Source organism: Emiliania huxleyi (assembly GCF_000372725.1).
Source record: "Emiliania huxleyi CCMP1516 chromosome Unknown EMIHUscaffold_181, whole genome shotgun sequence".
Lineage (NCBI taxonomy): Eukaryota > Haptophyta > Isochrysidales > Noelaerhabdaceae > Emiliania > Emiliania huxleyi.
Window position 1 is genome coordinate 210,480 of NW_005200774.1, and position 19,431 is coordinate 229,910.

Here is a 19,431-nt window from a genome sequence, read left to right on the forward strand (position 1 = left end):
CCAGCGCGCGCCAGTCCCGTCACCAGTGTCGTGTGTGTATCGCGCCACTCGCTTCCGCGCACACTCGACCTCGCCCGTACCAACATCGCGAAATAAATAAAAACGGTCAAACTCTGAGACGAGATGGGATTTAGGGACATGTGTCCCCGCCCTGCACGATCTTGGTGTGAGGGATCTTCAATCCGTCCCCTCACCCCCTGGTCACTACCCGACACTAGAAGAGCAGCAAGAGTTTTGGGGCTGCGGCTACGGCTGCGGCTGCGGGAGGGGCTATGGTCGCGGGGGAGCCGCTGCGCCGCGTGGGCGCGCCTACACCGCGCTTGCTCCGCTCGCCACCTCTCGCAAAGGTCCAAAGTCATAGCCATCACCTCCTCCGGCAAGTCCTTTTCGCCTATCTTGCCGTCCAACATCGCGAGCGGCGTCAAGGAGGACGATTTGAAGCCGATCCAAAGACCTGCTAAAGATGGCGGACCGTAGTCCGACGGACGTCGCCCAGACGTACATGCACGACCCGGCCATGACGAACACGACCGCCCTCACCAAGGGAACGAGCTACCTCAGGAAATATGTCTTGAAGGCAACAAGAACACTCCGGCCGCTTCGTTCTCAACGACAGCGCTCGCACAAGGCCGTCCTCATGGCGGAGGTGCGATGACGTATTAGACTACATTTGGAGGCAGAAAATATTGCTGCAGGACAAGACTTCAAAGATCGAGAAGCTGCAACAACTCCTACACAGTGAAAGGCATTGGTATGCGTCTTCCTCCTCTCTTTCCTGAAAACGTTGCGGGATTGGCTTCTGCCGCGGATCCATGGCGAGGTGCAAGGCGTGCCTGTCAGAGCAATCAGAGGGGTGGCCGTTCCCGCAGCACGACTGGTTCGAGTTCCACTTGTTGTCGACGCCGAGACGGTTGACAACTTCACGGCTTGCCTTCTCCGAACGAAGTCTTACGGAATAAATAAATAAAAACGGACACCTCTCTACTGTGAGATGGGTAAAAAGGAACAGGCCCCCGCCCTTGCGATCTTTGTGCAGGGTTCTTTGTGGGTGTGGTCGGCGACTAGCCGGGGTCGTCCTCCCGATGGGGGACTAGCACTAGCCGTCTTCCACATGGTCCCTCGGGTCCCTGCTGCTCCTAATCTCTTCGTACATCCTCCTGCTGATCTCCGCAAAGTCCTGCTCCCTCCCTCGTCTCACCCTGCGCGTCTGCTCCGCCTCACCGTCTTCTGCCCTGCGTCGTCTGGCGACGGGTCCTCCATAGTCGGTCGAGGTCGCCGCCCTCCTCGTGCCTCTTCCCAACTGAAGTCTTACGGAGAGAGAGTTGAGAGAGAGATTTTTAGGAGGCCAATGGTCCACAATTCACAACGCTTCCAATATTGTGTACCAGAGAGATAGGTGTGAGAGCTGTGGGAGCGGCCTCTTCAACTGAGCCAGTTGGTTAGATAGAGGCGTGTGTGAGTGGTTGCTACTTTCAACGATCGGCGTCGTCCCAACACTCCCCGTCGCAAAACACTTGCCGTTTGCGTCGCTGGCACTAGACGTGCCACGCCCTGGAGGGCGGGCCCGGCGCCACAGGGCGCCGGCCACTCTTTCGGGTTTTGTAAAATTCTCAATACCGGGTATGGCGCAAGAGGAGCCCCTCTACGCGTACACACTCGGGCTGGCCGCTTCATTCGGCATCTCGCATATCGCACCGGTGCACGCCTTTTTTACACGTAATTCGCCACGAGTCTACCCGCTCGTCAACGTCTGCCTCCCCTTCGGACGCTGCCTCTTTCTCCTCGCAATCATCGAGCGGATAGATGACCGGCACTTTCGACGCGCTCGCTGAACTTGGACTGACCGCCGGTCGGATGTCAGAGGCGCACTATGACCATCTCACAGATAGCATTGCCAGCGGAGCACTAACGGAGGAGGACGCTGTGGCTACCGTGAGCGAGTTGCTGCGGCGGACGCCGGCGGCCGAGGACGCGCACGGAGCTTCGCCGGGCGCTGATGCGCTGTACGAGGGGCCCTCTGCACAGCGGAGAGAAGTACAAACCACCTTCGACGCGCGCTTCCGCGCCTCGGTGGAATTGCACGGGCTGCTCATCCACCAGGAGCCCGGCACCTTCGACGACGGCACGGCTTGTGCCCTCTTTTTCGCGGTGTGGGGCATGCCAGGGAGATGTCGTGGACATTTCTAGGCTTTGGCGGCCTCGACACGGGCTGCACGGTTTGGGACGCCGCTCGCGCAGCAGCAGAGCAGCTCCTCGCGGGTCGCCGCCCGCTGGCGCGTCTCGTCGCGGGTCGTCCCTATCGAGGACCGGGCAGAGGGAGTGGTACACGCCATCAATGCCAGTCCTATCCCCGCCATAGGAAAGCGTGTCGTCGAGCTTGGCAGCGGGACCGGGCTTGCGGGCCTGGCGTGCGCGGCGGCGGGCGCGTCTCACGTGCGCGGACAGTCTTTCCAACCCCCGTCCCTATCTCGGCTGGGTACGGTACTCTCGGGGGAGCCTCTCCACCCCCCGTGCAGGTGACGCTCACAGACCTGCCCTGCCGGCTGCCGCTACTTCGGAGGAATGTGCGCGCGAACGGGTGGCTTGGGCAGACGGGGGTGCGGGCTGCATCGCGCGCCGCCCTGCACGCAGCGCCGCCCGCCGCAGGTGGCTGGCCACGCTCGGCGGGTGTGGCTTGGCCTGCTCGGCTCTTGATTGGGGGTCGGACGACTTGCCGGCGCGTCTCTCGGCGCTCGGCGACTTCGACGTGCTCGTCGGCACAGACTTGGTGTACGAGGCGCGCGACGCCGCTCGGCCGTACTTCGCTAGCACCTCGGCCGCACCTCACCTCGGCCGCACCTCGACCGCACCTCGGCACCTCGGCCGCACCTCGGCCGCACCTCGGCCGCACCTCGGCCGCACCGCAGGAGGAGCACTCGGCTGCGGTGGCGAGGCTTCTTGCCCACGCGCTGCGGCAGAGGCCAGCGGCGCAGCTGCTGTGGGCGCAGGAGCCCGGCCGAGCCCGGCGGCCAAGCGCCGCATACGACACGAGAGGATGACGTGAGCATGGCACGATTGCTTTAGGAGGAGCACAACCCGATCGCCGTCGCCGCGCTGCGCCATTCGCTGACACGCGAGCTACAGCTCCAGCTGGTGACAGCCGCTCGGTTTGGCTACCACGGCGCCATTGTCATTGCCAGCGTGGCTTCGGTGGCGGATGCTCCCACCAAAACCCTCCCCACCTTGTGAGAGGGTGGCAGTTTACCTTACAGTACCTTACCTCACCTTACCTTACCCTGTGGGACCTACGGGAGGCCGCTCTGACGTAGAGCACCCACTTTTAAGCGTTCCGTGCGCACACACAAGGTCCGCCTGCGTGCGCCGCCAGAGCTTCCCACAGGCCACAGGGGGCCGCGGATACGGGATAAGCGCAAAAAACGAAGTGGAGGAGATGCATCCTAGCACGATGACACAACCCACAGGAATAAATACTTGTGTCGCTAATGTTCGAACAAGCGGTCGTGTCGTGCACCTCGGGTGTTGGGGAGGTCGTTGGAGCCGCTCAGGACCATTTTGGGGGCGCAATTCGCCTGGTTTCCCTTGAACACGCGGTTTCGCCCCCTCGGGAGCGCCCACATAATCGCGCGCCCCCCCCTGTGGCGACGGTCTCGCGCACCTGCGCCAGACCCCACCGCACTAGCTACATAGATCGTCAGCAGTAGGCGTGCTCAGAGCCCGGATTTGGGCCCATTCGCCAGAGGGCTCGAGAATGGCGCCCGGCAACGTGCAGCTGCAGGCCAGAGGGCGTGAGGTGAGGCCGAATCCGCAGTCGCACGAGCACCGCTGCCCCCAGCGATGATCATGCATGGAGTGGCACGGCGGATAGGCCCGCCTGCGAGCGTGGAAGACAGTCGCGGGGCGTGAGGTCTCAATGTATCGCAGGCTAGGACCGGAGACGGCGGCGCGGGAGAGGGAGGGAAGCGTGAGCGGCGGGCGATGAGAGTGATTTCCCCGATCTCGCTAAAAATGGCCTAGTCCCCTCACGGGGGGCCGGGCGAGCACGCACCTCGCGTCTGGGCGCGAGTCGACGAGTGGTCGCCGAGAGATCGCCGAACCACGTTTCGAGTGCGCGCGCACACAGCACAGCTGCGGGTTGTAACTCGACTGCCGATCGCGCGTGCGGGATCTGAATGGAGCTCGCTGGCGCCAGTGCACGGTGGCAGGGACTGGAGGCTCGGCCGAAGGGGAAGAGCAGTCCTCAATCGTCACGTAGAGGTCGCTGGGCTGGATCCATCGAACTGCCACACACCTGGAGCGGAGGCACATCAGGTCTTGCGGCACGCTCTCCGACAGATGCATGCCTTTTGAGCAATTCCACGCGCCTCCACCGTCGCGTAGTACGCCAGCGGCACGCCGGTACGCCTACGAGTCGTGCGCGCTCGGCAGTAATCGGCGTTGAGACTGCCTAGCGCGCACATCTAGAGCGCCGAGTTGCCTTGCCGCGGGGTAACCGGCTCAAAGAGGTGGGGTTCGAGCGGCGCCTGAGCGCGTGGGAATGCGTAGTGGGCTTGGAATGAGACGCCTGGCGTACATCGGGCTCGGACGGTGTCTGTTGTGAGCTCACCGCTCGACGCACAAACCAGGCTCTTTAGGCGCCCGCCAACTGGCCTCACGGTCGAGAGAGCGGAACGCGGCTCGCCGAACAGCAATACACGTGGCCGCACTACTGTAGAGGTACGAACAGGTATGCAGATCGCGGCGCGCCGACTACTGGCACGGCGTCAGAGCCAAATTGACCAAGGGCTCTGCTGGCCTGTGCCGACTCGCCGACCCTTCGGGCTCACACCACGGCTGGCCATCGCGTGAACAGGACGTGCCCTTCCGTTTTAAGGCAGTTCAATACCTTCCCCACGGGACACCAGGTCGATATCCGGCTAAACCACACGACCCCGAGAAACGCATAAGCCGCCCCGGCGCCGCCTCCGATTCCGGCCGTATCGGCCATTTCGCTGGGGCGGCTTATGCGTTTCTCGCCAAAATGGTAAAGATGTCGAGCCAAAGCTGTCGACGCCGAGTTCGGCACCCGATTCGCCTTAAAACTGAAGGAGGGGGCGCGGCTCGGAGATGGCAAGGCACGGCGAGTGCAAACGTGCGGCTATTATGACGCTTTTAGGGGCTCCAAAACCTCCTTTTCAGTGGTAAGCGCCACCTGGCACCTCGCGCCGTGCCCCCCAGCCGCGTGTGCGATCGCCCACGGATCCGGGGCGGGGGATGGGAGCCCGAAACGTCCACACAAGTATGCTCGGAGGCTCGTCAGAATGGTTTTTCAAGCGTTGTGTCATCGTGTCCTAGCTGTCGCCACCGAAGGCGACTGGGACGTGGACACTAGCCGACTTTGATGAGCAGGGCTGGAGTGAACGGGCCGACTCGGACAGACTGACTCCGATGCAGCGCCGGTTCCGCCGGCTCGGCGCACTGGGCGCCGCCGACGTTGGGGTTGGCGAGCCGAGAAGCGGGCTGAGTAGCCCGCCATCTCCACTGTCACGCTTCGCGGAGGCTGCAGCCGGCTTCAGTGTGTCATCGCCGCCCTTTCCGTCTAACCCTGCAGGTTGCCGAGCGGCTGATGCGCACGCAGTACGCGGCGGTGGGCGTGACGGAGCGCTACAATGAGAGCCTCGAGCTCTTCGCGAGGGTACTGGCGCCCGGCCTGCGATTCTCAGCGGAGTGGTTTGCTGCACAGCCACAGAGCGATCGGCACCGCCAGGATGGCGGCGGCGTCACGGGGAGATTGCTGCAGGAGACGACGCACCCCGTCAGCTGGCAGGGGACTCGATGCCATTCACGCTCACGTTCTCATAACAGGAGAGGACGCGCACCCAACTGCGCGAGCTTCTCAAGCACGACTACCGCATCTACCGCGCCGCGCTGCAGCTGCTCGACGCACGAGCCACGACACGCGCGCAGGTGCAGCTGACTAGTGACTTGTGACCAGAGAGATGGAGTCCATCTCTTGAGTTCGAGACGAGAGGAACACGGCATCGGCCATCTCAAGAACTCTCTCAGCGGGGCAAAGCGCGAGGGGTGTAACGCGGCAAGCCAACCCCGGTGCTGGGGTGCGGTGTACTCTATAAAAGCATGTGCGGAATCATTCGCGGACACTTTTCTTTTGTGTGTGTATCGTGCACATAGCATGCCGTGCGCTAGCGCTCCCTTTTTGAGTTTGTGTGTGCAAGCGCAATGAAAGAGGGGGTTGCGCGGAGATCGAGGGGGAAGCACGGAAGCTAGGGAGCAGAGAGAAGAGATGAAGAGCACACAGACTGTGGGAGTGCCCCCAGCGTGCTGGAGGCACAAACAAGAGAGTGCCCTAGACCCCATGCCATCGAGTGCCCCACACGCCAACAAGTGGAAGAATGAAGAGAGAGTGCTGCGCGGAGGGCAGGTGCACAACTCTCAGCGTCAGTCCTACACGCGGTGTCCGTGAGTAGTATCACTTCCCCCGTCCTCATGCTCGCAGTCCGGATTTGCGTGGCATCGAAGCGTCAATCCAAGGATGCCGCCTCCGCCCCGCCCGCGCCAGGCGGCGCCTCGGGCGGGGAGGGCGCGGTGGGGGTGTCGAAGCGAGAGAAGGCAAAGCTGGTGTCGTGCGGGGAGAGCAGCTCGTACATACTCGCCTCGCCCTCGATGGCGCCCTCGGCCATTGCACTCGTGCGGAAGTGGCCCTGCTCGGTGTAGTCGTCGACTTTGCCTGAGAGGCACGGGATGGAGGGTGCGTTGGGCCCCCCCTCCGGCCAGTGGGCGCTCGTCTCGGCCGCATCACCGTAGCGCGGCGCTGGCGAAGCAAACGACTGGCCTGCGGGGAGTCGACAGGTGGGCAATGCTGAGTGGAGCGTCTGAATGTGTCGGGGGGAGAGCGTCCTTGGACGTGTGTGCGTGTCTCACCGATGACGCCGTGCGGCAAGTCTCGCCGCGCGGCGCCGCCCTACGAGTCGGGCGGGTGGCGCGGCAGGTCAGGAGCGGAGGGGGAGAGACGAGGTGGAGGGACCAGTCGAGGCGCATTGCAGTGCCTCGCGGGGTCCACGTGTCTCGGAAGTGCTCAGGAGGGGTTCGATGCGTCCGGACCTCTGACGCGAAGGACAGGTCGAGGCGGTGATGCGGGCCGCTGGTGCTGGTGCGGTCGTAGATGTGATTGCCTACAGGTACGGCTCGCGAGTGGCAGTGCATGCATGCGATCCAAGAGCGTAGTCCGGTCGTTGACTGCGGCTGCCCTTGACTGTCAGGCGCCACCCGCGGAGCGAAACGACCGCGGTGGACATGTCCACTGCCACCGACAGCTCCTCGCACTGCCGCTTGCTGCCGACGCCGAGGTGGAAGGGTGCGCCGCCTTATGGGTGCGCGACGGACGTCTCGCGGGCCGTGGCAGGGAGGGCGGCGCGTGCTGCGGTGCGTGAAGCGTGGGCTCGGAGGCGGCGACAGGGGGCCAAGGCGACACGGCATCTCCCGGAAAAAGTGTCGCGCACCACCACAGGTGCCGTTGATCACGCGCCAGCCCCAGTTGTCCCTGTTGAGCTCAGACGCCCAGTAGGAGAGGCGAGCCAGCTTGGCCTTTGCCCCTCCCACCTACAGCGAGGACAGAAGCACCCGCCCGGTGGAGAGGCGGAAGCAGGCCGCTGCAACCGTGAAAGAGCGGCTCCCAGCGTGAGATCGGCAAGTGAACACGGCACGAGCCGTGGGCGCATGCTCTGCCATCTAGGACCTTTCGCCCGCGCCACCACGTGCGCCTCGGTGATGAAGGAGCCGTCGACCTGCGCAAGGAGCGGTCAACTCGTTGGGGGCGGTCGGGGCGGTCGGGTTGGGGAAGGACGGCTCGGGGGGGGGTGGGTTCCGGGGTCGCTCCGCCTCCAGTTTGCCGTTGTGCAGGAGGAAGGAAGCCTCCTCGGTCCGAACGTTGACCGACAGTCCGGGCGCCGAGAAGAAGGCGTAGAGCTGGCCGTGCTTGCCTCGAAAGTCGGCGCGGCCGCCGTGAGCAAAGTGGAGATGCGGGTCCTTGTCCACGCTGGCGGGTGGAGAGGAGGGAGGGCTCGGCTCCACCCAGAGTTGAACGTCGCCCTGGGCGTCTGTATTGCCATCCTGATAATAAGATTCAAAGGAACGCGAAAGCACTCCGCACATTGTCGTACAGCTACCCCCTTCGATCGATGGGGTTGAACAATTGTTCCAACTATTGCAGAGATCCGATGCTTCATCGAAGTACGTAGAAGTGCCCTGAATTCCGGCCTTGCAGCAATGGTTGACATACGCCGCGGGCTCGTTGGCCAGTGTTTTTTGATATTTATCGACGGCGTCGAAAGTGGTTGTCGTGACGTACTTCATCATCAGTTTCTGGACTTTGAATTCCTCCTCGGAGCTGGGCGCCTTCTCGCCATACTGTTGGAAGCGCTCCACGCCCTCAGAGCATATGGCCGCATCGTTGCCTTCCGTTCCCACGTTTTGTTTGAGCTTGCTCTCAAACGTCAGGTACAGCGTCAACGGCGACTGCAGCTGCTCGTACACCACATCCGTGATAGGGCGCCTGAGGGTCGGGCACACGAGTCTCGACGCTCTGAGGTGGGGCACGGGGCTGAGCTATGCTCCCCGATCCCCCACGTCTGAGCCAGACGCTGGCCGCGCTGGCCGCGCGGGAGCGGGGCGAGGGCGGGGCGGGGAGCGTGTCGTGACAAGAGTCGGGCAGGAGCCACCACAGAGTGCAAACGCCCCTGAGTGCCGGTGCGGGCCGCCGAGTGACGAAGTGTGCGGCACGCTCACGTGGGCTCTGGCTACCCAACGGGGCGCCTGCCATCCTTGCCGTCGAGATTGCCGAATTGCCTTTGGGGTTTCGTCTTGGTACTCAACGGCGCTCCATTTGACCCGAAGCCGTCGACGGATGAGCCCATGGCGGCGTAATTGCGCCCACCGGGCGGCATCGCGCCCCAGCAGCCCTGAGGGCCAAAGAGGAGGGGGTGGCGGAGGGATGGCCTCGAGGCCGACACGAAGGTGGTGGTGGTGGTGTGTGGTGGTGGTGTGGTGGTGGTGTGTGGTGGTGGCATCGGCCGGAAGTGCTGGCTCGCGCAAATGAGCTAGTATTGTGGCGCCGCGAGGGCGCGAGAGCGGGTGGGATGGAGTTGTGATGTGCTAAGCCCTCGGAGCTGTGCCCTCGGAGCTGTGCCCTCGGAGCAGGGAACTGACAGCTCGTGATCTTGCTCGTCTCGCACCATTCCCACGTTTTCTGCGTTCGCTTTCTTAAGCTTTTCGCCGTATTGGGCCTGGTAGGCTGTCTGGGTCTGCCCCAAGCCGAGGAGCAGGCTGAACGCGAGCATGCTCTTACTCGAGTAGAGTGGCAACTGCCGGCGATGGGGAGGCGGCCCCCGATGGATTGGGCGCCAAAACGCCCTGCGCCGACGGTGCGTCCAGTTGCGTATACAGTTTGGGCTCGAGTGTTTTGGGAAACGCGTTTACGTGTACTTTTAGCTTACTGTGGAGAGAGAACTGTGGGAGAAAAGGCACAGGTGCTCTCTTGAGCACTTGAGCACTGGATAGGGTCGATTCCGCATGGTACGGGACCCACCCCTCGATCGTCTCGCCCTCCCTCACTGGTGTGTTCATTGGGTGGGTGGGGGGGGTCATAACAAACACGGTACATACATACAGGATCGAGGTGCTCTCTCTCTCTCTACCTGTACACTGCGCGAGCGCGGGTGGCCCCCTCCCCGCCCTTGGCCGCCGGGCGGACGACCGGACCGCGGCTGGGCGCGGCGAGCGAGGCCGACCACGGGGATGGGGGCCGGTGAGGATGGATAGCGTTCGTGTTGTTGGGCTCATGAACGGGAGGGCGGCACCCCCCGGTGGCGCTCCGGCCGGTGTGCGCTTGGGCACGTGGAGTTGGATTCGGGTACTTTGCTGGTATGGTATCTGTGAATAAGTGGAGTATTTACTTTCACACCCCTTGGGGTGTTCACGACCACTTGCGGTCATTACGCACTTGTGCGTTCACGCCCCTTGCGGCGATCGTTTCACAGTCTCATCAACCGTTCAAGGAAGAACTAAGAGGCACCTGCCACCCATTGGGCGGGCAGACAGAAGGCCAGGGCCACACCCCCTTCGGCCTATTCGCGGACGGAGCCAGCCCTCTTGTGGCTTCGACTCTACACGCTATTTCGACAAGAGTCCTGGACATGTCTATCAGAACTTCCCTGGGGTTGGGAGCCGCTAAACATAATTCCCCGGGGCGGTCGCCTGCCCTGCCCCCGCCCCCCCCCCCTCGGGTTCGTCAAGCGCCCGCCGTTCAAGTTTCGGGCGCTCATACCTAAGTGAGGGTGTGAACGGGACTACGCCCCTCCCTGAGAACAAGAGGTACAGAGAGACGTTCGTACCTATAACTTCGGTGCGAGTCCATCTGTGTCTCACTCACACTCACACTGTGTTGAGAGAAAAGGGAGAGGGGGTGCTGCGCGGTGGAGGCAGCCGCGGCGCGCGGGCACGCTGTGGAGGCTTTAGTCAATCAGCGGCTTCCCCCTCAAGCTGCGCCGAAAGCGAGCACGGATTTGGCGGACGTTCTGGCTGGTTCCAACTTTATACGGAAAAGTCTTGGCACCAGCTGAAGGCTTGCCGGTCGAGATCACACGGTTTCGCCACACGGTATTCGGACTTTGGTTTATTTGCTATTTTATGTTCGCGTGGGCGGGCGGCGGGGCGGGGGCCGGGGGCGGGGGGCGCCGGGGGGGGGCGGGGCGGGGGCCGGGGGGGGGGGGGTCGAATTGCAGAGTTCATTGTCACAAAATGGTACCGCGTCTGCGACGCGGGCGCCTTGCGGACAGAGCCTTAAGCCACCCTTTATCTTACGCGGTCAAAAACAACACACACACACACACACACACACACACACACACACACACACACACACACATCTCACGCAACGATCGACGCGGCTGGGATGGCTGCGTTGAGCGCAGCAGACTCCTCGTCGAAGCCGCCCGCCTCGGGCACCTGGCGTCAACAAGCCCTGCTTAATCTCGGCGAATCTCGGCGATCCTCGGCGGATCTCGGCGGATCTTTGGGGAGGAGGAGGGTAGCCTTGTGAAGCGCCGCGTGTGGCAGCGCGACGACTGCGCCAAGCACCTGCGGGGCCGAACGAGTGGTCGGGGGGCGCATCCACACACGCGATCGGCTGGCGAGCGCGCGAGCAGGGAGTGCGGCAGTGCGCCGCGGCGTAGGCGAAGGCGGAGATCATCCCGGTGAGGAGCATCAGCAGCAGCGAGGCGCCTGCAGGACACGTCCTGGACATGTCCCGGACGGGCCTCTGGTAGGCGTGCGCAGGTCGAGCAGCGAGGTGCCTCCGCAAGCGAGCGGCTTGGGCACCTGGGGGCGGCGGGGCGCGGGTGGCGGGCGGGCGGGTGGGTGGGTGGGTGGGTGGGTTGCGGGTTGGAGTAGGCGGCGGACGGTGGCATGAAGGCGCGGGCGATGAGGGGGCGATGAGGGTGCGGGGAGGGGCGATGAGGGTGCGGGGAGGGGCGATGAGGGGGCAGGGTTGGTGGGGGTGGAGGGTGGGGGGCGGGGCGGCGGCACCGGCACGCCGGCGATGTCGAGGGATGCGGCCTCGCGCCTGGAAGGGGTGCGGGAGGGGTGGGCGGGGGCCCCGAGCTGGCGTGTTGTGAGGGGCACGCCCGCATCGCGCCTCATCCCGTATGCGAACCCCCACGTGCCGCAGATGGCGAAGGCGCCGATACAGAGCCACCAGGAAGAGAGCAGCGTGTACAGCGCCTGCGGGGAGAGCGGCAGGATGGGGTGGCGGGAGAGGGTGAGAGGGCAGCAGCGAGGAGACGGGTGGCGCGAGGGTGGCGAGACGGCAATGGCCATGGCTCGCGAGCACCAGCGGAACTCCGACTGCGACCGTGTAGATGGGCAGGAACTTGAAGCCGTTGCTGATGACGCGAGGGAGCACCTGCGGCACAGCAGGAGGCGGAGGCGGAGGCGGTGGAGGCGGCGGATGATCGGCGGCGCGTGTGGGGAAGGGGGCGGTGGGGTGGTGGTGGTGGTGGTGGTGGTGGTGGTGGGAAGGGGGGGGGGGGTCACCTCAGCCTGTGCCGGCTTGGAGAACTCGAGCGGGTTGAGCGCCGACTTTGCAAGTGTGCGATACCGCAGCGCCTTGGCAGCGGGGGGAGTGGCTCGAACGTGTGCGGGTGAGGGCGACTGTGGGGGCGACAGTCGGGGAGTGGGTCGAGGACGGGATATGGCGCGAGGACCGAGGCAGCTGGCTGGCTGGGAGCGCCTTTTCACTGCTCAGACTCTCGGCGGCATTCCGCCAAAATTCACGCGTGAGGACAGACTTCAGCGTCTCTTTCACGGATCCGTTGTTGTCAAGTGCACCGGCAGTCCCTGGCAGCGGCTGGCTAAAGTCGGCCATATAGATGAGCGAGGACGGCGCTGTGCGGTGTTCGCGGCGCTAACACAGACTTGGCGTGGCAAAAGAAATCGCGCAATACAGGTGCTCCAAATCGGGCAACGGCTCAGTCGCAAAGAGCGCTGCAAACCACCGAAGGCGCTGTCGAGGTTCGCCGAGCGCGGCGCAGGCTAGGGCGCAGGTTGAGGGACGCCGACTACCGACGACGAGCGTAGAGCGCTGGTCGGATTCACTCGCCGCGGGCACACGCACGTGACCCATACCCGCGCGAGAGAGATCGTTGTCCCCGTCAGTCTCGCGCTCAACGAAAAAAAAACTTGCTGGGCGCGGCGTTGAGGCGTGAGGGCCGCGAGGCGGGCCACCAGTGTGCTCCGCCGCCGTGTGCGCGTCGCTTGCGCGGGCGATCGCAGTTTGTACCCGATTCTGTCTCGTGAGGGTAAACAGAAGAAAAACGGGCACGCAGATGAACGTTGAGTAACGGACATTTTGGCTCATGCGCGTGCTCTCCCTTTTGCTCGCCCTCCCGTCGGCGGCCGGATTGGTTGGGCCGGAGCTGCTGAATCGGCTCGTGCCGGCGCGAGAGGGGTGGTGCCTGCGCCCTCCAGAAGGCGTGCTCACGTCGGGGTGCTCGCGGCGGCGCGCGGGGCAGCTCCAACTATTGGCGAGTCTCAACAGCAGCTTCATGCAGTGCAGCGCAACGCCAGCTGCCTCTCTGGAGCTGCGCGGCCGAGGGAGGACCCGTGCGATGGCGCCGAGTGGTGGGATCGGGGCGCGCAGTCGCGATCGGTCACACCGCCACCACCGCCGACGTCTCCCAGTGAGATGATTGATGGAGAGGGGGGACGACACTGCTCGATCTACCCTCTGGGGTCCCTCAGCAGCGTGCACCTCGATCCTGTACCGTGTTTGTTATGACCCCCCCCAATGAACACACCAGTGAGGGAGGGCGAGACGATCGAGGGGTCCCGTACCATGCGGAATCGACCCTATCAAGTGCTCAAGTGCTCAAGTGCTCAAGTAAGTGGAGGGACCACTTGACGGTCGCGGCCTTCCGACTCGCGCCTCCGCCTCACTGGCAGCCACTATTGTACGTAGCCCTGGCCGGTCCGCGTGCGGAGTTGAAGTTCCGGAGTGAAAATTCCAACGCGTTTTCTCTCACGGTGACCAAAAAATGTCCACCTCAGAGGCACCTCCGAAGGCAGGCCGCCGCACGCCGGCGACACAGCTCCAGCTGTTGAACTGACCCGCAGCTCCTCTCAGAGCGGGAACTGTGACAAAAGTTGACTTGAGGCGGTTGTCAGGAATCATCATACGGATCACGTGGTGGCTCTTTCATGACGGGAGACCGCCCGACCACTCCTGGGTGGCACTGCCATCGGTGTCGCTCGACGTCCTGTCGACAGCGATCAGTGTGCCGACAGCGACACAGACCATGTGGGACGCGTCGAGTATCGACCTCTACTGCTTACCCAGCCTTCGAGTGTATCCTGGCTGTGGTCACCCACCCACTGGTGTCCATCTCAGAGCAGGAGGTCATGAGGGTCGATGGGAGTGCCAACCCCACAATGCCTAAAGACCCAGCCCAGTACCCCCAACCGCAACCCCCGCCCGTCCCGGTGGCGGTGCCGCCGGTGCGGCGGTCCGGGCGGCGAGCGCGCGGCGAGCACTCCGGAGTCTTTAAAAGAAATAGAAAACACCAACGCGACATAAATAGAACAAAACGCAACACAAAATCTGCCAACCACCACGTAGCATAAACGGCGCGTCACACCCGCCAACGCGCGCGCACCATCAAGCTCGCCCCTCAGTGCTCTCTCCCACATCTGTGTATATCGCGAGCGGCAGTCTTGTGGCGGAGAGCTGACCCGACGCCCCTCCCCGAGGCACATGCCTACACCCTCACCCCGATGCTTCTTCCCTCGCATGTCCCTCCCCCCTCGGCCTCGCGCCCCGCACCCCGCGAGTCCTCACACCGCAGCGCCGCCCGCCGGCCTCAGCAGCGCAGCGCAAACGCAGACACAGCGCCTGCGCAGAACCCGCCCCGTCGATTGGATCGCCGCAGTGCCCCTCCCCTCGCCCGCCTCCCCACCATCTCACAGCGCTGCTGCAGCCGGGCTGTCTGCAACTCTCCGCTCGGATCAGCAGGGCAGTGCGCCGCGGCGCGGGCCGAGGACGTTCTGCGGCGGAGGCATGTCTCCCAGCCCGAGGATGCCGACGCAGTTGAGGTCCTCGAAGCACTGCTGCAGCCGCGCGTTAGTCGAGTCCTCCGCCGACCGGAGGCAGGCGCGCGGGTCGTAGAACTTCTGCGGCGCGTGGAGGGGGGAGGGGGGAGGGGGGAGGGGGGAGGGGGGAGGGGGGAGGGGGGAGGGGAGAGTGATCCGGCGGCGGTGCGTGTCGCGGTGCGGTAGGGTGAGGAGAGTGTCTCGGGAGTGGCGCCGCGCCTTGTTTGGCTTGTCGGCGCCGTCCGGGTTGCCGATCTGCGAGTTGAGGTACGGCTCATACTTCTTGTAGTATGCGCGGATGCCGTCCCAGTAGGACCTATCGCCGGCAGGCGCCAGTAGTGGGGCGGGTGGGACCAGGAGGCGGTGTGCTGCCAGAGCGCGCGACCACTGCGTGTCCGTGTCGATGTTCATCTTGACCACGCCGTAGTCGATCGCCTGCTCGGGATCAGCCGAGAGAGGACAGGATCGGGCCGGGATCGGCCGAGGTGGCCCGCCGTGGCGGGGTTCGCCTGCTTGATGTCCTTGAGGTCGGAGCCCGACCCTCCGTGGAAGACAAAGGAGACGGGCTTGGCGTCGCTGGAGGACACCTTCCCAAAGCGAGGTGCAACCGGTGCACACTTGGACGAGACGTGCAGCCGAGGTGTAGCCGAGCTGCGGCCGAGATACGGCCGAGGTACGGCCGAGGTACGGCCGAGGTACGGCCGAGGTACGGCCGAGGTACGGCCGAGGTACGGCCGAGGTACGGCCGAGGTACGCGTCGTCTCGCACCTTGTCGGCGATGAAGGTCTGGGCATTGCCCAAGATCTCGGGGTCGAGCTTGACGTTGCCTAATCAGCACACACTCACCGGTCTCGCCAAGATTCCGACCACGAGTGTCGGGGGGGTCGAGCTCGGCGTTGCCCGGGGCATAGACGCCGTGCACGTTGCCAAAAGCGGCGGCGACGGTGAAGCGGCCGTTTGGGACGGCGGAGAGCTTCTCATACACCTGCCAGACCCGCAAACACGCCGTGGAGCGGATCAGGGACACGCCGCCTCGAGACGCCAGCTGCAGGGGCAGCTTCGGCGCAGACCTGCCAGATCTCCTCGGGCTTGGAGTAGAGGTCCTCCGGGTTGGCATCCTCGTTGTCCACCCCGTCCTCCTCGCCGCCCGTGATGCCTACGCCACACCTCGCGGACATGTCGCGGACGTGTCCGGACTGCCGCACCCGTCGCCCTCCTCCGTCTTGGGCTGCCAAGCTCCATCTCGAGCAGCATGTCGAGCTTGGCCATCCGCTGCAGGTAGCTCACGCAAATGTCGATGTTCTCCTCGAGCGGCTCCTGACCTCGGGCAAGCCTCGGGGGATCGCCCGGGGCCCCTCTAACCCCGGCCCAATCTCGGCCCGATCTCGGCCCGATCTCGGCCCGATCTCGGCTCGATCTCGGCCCAATCTCGCGTCGCCTCGGAGAGGTCGATCATGTGCGACGAGAAGAGGGGCTCGCGGTGCGCCGCATAGTACCTATCACCAAGGCTCCGGCGAGGATCCGGCGAGGCCCCGAGCCAGTCGGCTCGCGCTGCGCTGCGTGGCACCGCTCCGACGCGGCCAGCATCCCGTCGAGCCACGGCAGCAGGTTCTTGGCGCAGTGGTCGGTGTGCAGGATCACCGGCACTCCGTACTGCTCCGCCATGGCCCGCACGTGGTAGGCGCCTGCAGCACGGCACAGAGAGGCGGCGACAACACTTGCTCAGCGAGGAGCGCCCTCGCTTGCACGCCTTCCAGCGAGCTCCTCGGCGAAGTCTTCTAGGAAGTGTCTAGGAAGTGTCACGTCTTCCAGCCAGCTCCTACACAGTCTGCTACACAGTACGCCCCGCGCAGCGCCGAGGGTCGCGGAGGAGGAGGCGCATCCGCCGCCGCGCTGCCGCCACTGGGACCACCCGAGACGGGGAACTGACTACGAAGTGTCTAGGAATGTCTACCGCGGGCCACCCGAGACGGCGCCGGCGATGGCAGCCTTGTAGTCGGTGTTGTCGAGGCCCTTGCCAGCGTAGAACTGCGAGCCTGCAGAAAGGCTCCGAGGCGGTTCGGGGGTGGCTCGGCACGAGGCGCTGTCGCATGTCGCACGCCACGCCTCCCAACGAGAACTGGATGATGATTGGCGCGTGTCTAGGAAGTGTCTAGCAAGTGTCCAGGAAGTGTCTAGGAAGTGCCTCCCGACGAGAACTGGATGATGATTGGCGCGTCCGCCTTGCGCGCCGCCTCGAGGCAAGTGTTGACGGACGAGGACGTGACGCAGTTGACCGCCGGGATGGCGTACCGATTCTCCTTTGCGTGCTGCAGCAGGTCGACGAGCGCCTGTCGTGCATGCGCGGGGCTCCTCTCTCCTCCCACTCCCTCCTCTCCATCTCGTACTCCGCTCCACCAGGGAAGCGCCTGGCCCGTCACGACGCCCGGGTGGACCGAGGGAGGGAGGTTGGGATACGACGCCACCGCGCACTCGTCCACGCAGGGCAGGCCAAGGTCGTCCGCAAACCTAAGGAGCGGGTGCGGGACCGTTTCAGGCGGAAGCCGTCGTCGCGCTTGCTGCGCCAGCCGAGACGGGCAGGCACCTTGCTCCGCGGCGCAGGCCAAGCTTCTGCAGCAAGCCGAGGCGCGGAGCGGACGCGCGGCTGCTGACCGACGCTGCGCTTGTCCGCGCGTGCGGCGCAGCGACGGTGGGCGAGTAGGCCAGTGCGGCGGCGGCGGAGAGCGTGAGCATTGAGCTCCGACCGAATGGCAACTCTCGGAATGAAAAAACCACGGCCTCCCGCAGGAAAAAGGAGATAGGGCATTGGAGGAAACACAGACACAGAAACTCGGCGAGAGACTGCGAAGAGAGATAGGAAGAGGCGGACGCCCAAGGGTGGGCGACGGCTAGCGCACCATACCCCTCTCCTTAAAATCCCTGTGTGTGGTGGCGGCGTGCGCCGTGCCGTCCTCCCATCCCTCTCTTGGGTTGTCCGTTTTCTTTCTTTTCTTTTAGCCACAGAAACTCACAATACACGTGCGCTTCGCTCCCCCAACCCTTCCCGTGAGTAATAGAGTCCCGAACCCTGCCACAGCCCACCCACACAGGCAGGGCCGGCTGGGATAGTGCACCCTACAACTGAGAGAGCGGGGGCAAAGACGAGATCAGCGAGGTCAAACTTTGGACCCCCCTCCGGGGTGGCTTGCCCGTTGGGGTCGGCCGCGCCGACACCGGAGGCAACCCCGGCTCCGTTGGAGACAAGTTCGCCTTCGGCAACACCGAAGAGCGCGCCCGCCTTGCAAACATGGGCTGCAAGCAACGCGGGTTCCGTGGTCAACGGGCGTTCGACCACACCACCGGCCAAGGCTACGTCAAGTCACAGCGTGGCCACTACCATGATGGGATCTTCACCAAACGAAACAAGTTCAACCTGCTTCTCCACGAGACATTCGGCGGCGGCTTCTCGCCGCCTGCAGTTGCAAACATCAACCGCCTTGCGCGCAAGGCTCAACGCTCGGGCGTTGACCGCACCGCGTACCCTCCCCACTCCCGCCTCTCATTTGTGTCACACCACGCGGAACGCATCTCCATCGCTTCGGTGAAGGGGGTGAACCGTGCCATCCTCGATCGCCGTGCGGGTAGTACAAGTACATACAACATATATGCTAACGCTTCAGGTCGCTCACGCGACCCACGCGCCTGTCGCTGCGACGATGGATGCGGCGCTGCGCGCTGCGGTGCGGCTGCCGCCGCAGTTCTCGTCTCTCATCCTGGGGTCGCAGTCTCCGTCGCGACGGGCGCTCCTCGCCGCAGCACTCGGCCACGGAGACGCTGAGCAGGTGCTGATTCGCACTCACAAGCATGCACACACACGCTCGCACAGTCGCTCACTCGGAACTTCTTTCTCCTCGCGACGCTGGCCTCACCCTCACCCGCACCCACAAGGTCGAGTGCATTGTGCCGGACATCGACGAGAAGGCGATCGGGGACCGCGCTTCCGACCCAGAGCGGCTAGTGCTCGCCGTCGCCACTGCCAAGGCAGATGCTCTCGTCGCGCGGTGGGGCTGCCTAGATGCTTTCTCCAGCCTGCACGCGACACCGCGGAGGAAGAGAGCGTCTCCACACGCCGGCGTTTTTTCTTTTCACGCTCCAGGCTCGCGGACGAGGGGCGGCTCTCGGAGCTGGGCCGGCGCGGGGCGGTGCTGGTCTGTGGAGACCAGGTGGTGACCTACAACGGCGCTGTCCGCGAGAAGCCGGCAGACGCCGATGAGGCGCGAGCCTACATCGCCGACTACGGCCTCGCGCCTTGCTCGACCGTCGGCGCCCTGGTGCTGCACGACGCTGCGAGCGGCAGGCGCGCGTCCGGCGTCCACGTGGCGCACATCCACTTTGACCCTTTCCCGCCGGCGGTGGTGGACGCCCTCGCCGCCGACCCGGTCTGCCGGAGGTGCGCCGGAGGGCTGATGGTCGAGCACCCCGCGTGCGCGCCGTACCTGCGCCAGATCGACGGAGGCGTCGACTCGGTGATGGGGCTGTCGACGCGGCTCCTCGCCACTCTGCTCGGCTCCCTCTCGGACGGCGCATCGTAGTACGTACAACATGTACGCATGTGCTTGTGCATGTGCGCATGTGCATGAATAAGAAGGGAGTAGCGGCCTCGTGCTAAGCGGCGGCTAAGCGGTCGATCACAGCGACACAGGCAGCAGGGTGGGTGTGTGTGGGGGGGTGGGGGGTGGGGGGGGTGAGCGTCCAGGCGACTAGGTAGATCCGCCCGATCCTTAAAAGCTTAAACATAAAAAAAATTCTGCACCGGGG

The 19,431-nt window shown here is 64.5% G+C and overlaps 4 protein-coding genes across 4 annotated transcripts; 2 read left to right on the plus strand and 2 right to left on the minus strand.

Annotated features, from left to right (window-relative positions):
- The first annotated feature begins 1,626 nt into the window (after positions 1-1,626).
- On the plus strand, positions 1,627-3,262 carry EMIHUDRAFT_442375 (hypothetical protein). The gene is made up of 7 exons (XM_005783202.1): positions 1,627-2,122; positions 2,188-2,289; positions 2,360-2,433; positions 2,517-2,578; positions 2,647-2,776; positions 2,907-2,987; positions 3,064-3,262. Exons 1-7 carry the CDS (start codon positions 1,804-1,806, stop codon positions 3,226-3,228), a joined length of 933 nt encoding a protein of 310 aa, XP_005783259.1. The 5' UTR covers positions 1,627-1,803; the 3' UTR covers positions 3,229-3,262.
- Positions 3,263-10,830: 7,568 nt separating this feature from the next.
- Positions 10,831-12,455, minus strand: EMIHUDRAFT_442376 (hypothetical protein). The gene is made up of 7 exons (XM_005783203.1): positions 12,085-12,455; positions 11,882-11,953; positions 11,687-11,772; positions 11,578-11,614; positions 11,346-11,370; positions 11,216-11,274; positions 10,831-11,130 (listed from the first exon to the last, which is right to left on the minus strand). The coding sequence occupies exon 1, from the start codon at positions 12,413-12,415 to the stop codon at positions 12,086-12,088; it is 330 nt and encodes a 109-aa protein (XP_005783260.1). The 5' UTR covers positions 12,416-12,455; the 3' UTR covers positions 10,831-11,130; positions 11,216-11,274; positions 11,346-11,370; positions 11,578-11,614; positions 11,687-11,772; positions 11,882-11,953; position 12,085.
- A 1,618-nt stretch (positions 12,456-14,073) lies between these two features.
- EMIHUDRAFT_418341 (aldolase A) lies at positions 14,074-17,378 on the minus strand. The gene is made up of 14 exons (XM_005783204.1): positions 17,219-17,378; positions 17,043-17,142; positions 16,820-16,964; positions 16,599-16,670; positions 16,202-16,319; positions 16,073-16,130; positions 15,840-15,951; positions 15,705-15,790; positions 15,505-15,619; positions 15,403-15,461; positions 15,096-15,221; positions 15,020-15,069; positions 14,854-14,950; positions 14,074-14,715 (listed from the first exon to the last, which is right to left on the minus strand). The coding sequence occupies exons 1-14, from the start codon at positions 17,365-17,367 to the stop codon at positions 14,551-14,553; spliced, it is 1,452 nt and encodes a 483-aa protein (XP_005783261.1). The 5' UTR covers positions 17,368-17,378; the 3' UTR covers positions 14,074-14,550.
- A 1,455-nt stretch (positions 17,379-18,833) lies between these two features.
- On the plus strand, positions 18,834-19,205 carry EMIHUDRAFT_72486 (hypothetical protein; the record flags this gene model as incomplete). Its single annotated transcript, XM_005783205.1, has 1 exon — positions 18,834-19,205. A coding segment is annotated over one exon (372 nt), but the record flags the coding sequence as incomplete, so codon positions are not given.
- Positions 19,206-19,431: the final 226 nt, after the last annotated feature.

Bases quoted from the DNA above. Each gene is read 5' to 3' on its own strand.
- EMIHUDRAFT_442375 (XM_005783202.1), top strand. From the start codon at position 1,804: ATGACCGGCACTTTCGACGCGCTCGCTGAACTTGGACTGACCGCCGGT. The intron at 2,434-2,516 runs GTGCGCGGACAG...CCCCCCGTGCAG, and splicing joins CGGCGGCGGGCGCGTCTCAC to GTGACGCTCACAGACCTGCC. The intron at 2,988-3,063 runs GAGCCCGGCCGA...CGATTGCTTTAG, and splicing joins CGCAGCTGCTGTGGGCGCAG to GAGGAGCACAACCCGATCGC.
- EMIHUDRAFT_442376 (XM_005783203.1), bottom strand. From the start codon at position 12,415: ATGGCCGACTTTAGCCAGCCGCTGCCAGGGACTGCCGGTGCACTTGAC.
- EMIHUDRAFT_418341 (XM_005783204.1), bottom strand. From the start codon at position 17,367: ATGCTCACGCTCTCCGCCGCCGCCGCACTGGCCTACTCGCCCACCGTC. The intron at 15,952-16,072 runs GCGACGCGAGAT...GCCCGAGGTCAG, and splicing joins ACATGATCGACCTCTCCGAG to GAGCCGCTCGAGGAGAACAT. The intron at 14,951-15,019 runs GTCGCGCGCTCT...TGCCGGCGATAG, and splicing joins ATCGACACGGACACGCAGTG to GTCCTACTGGGACGGCATCC.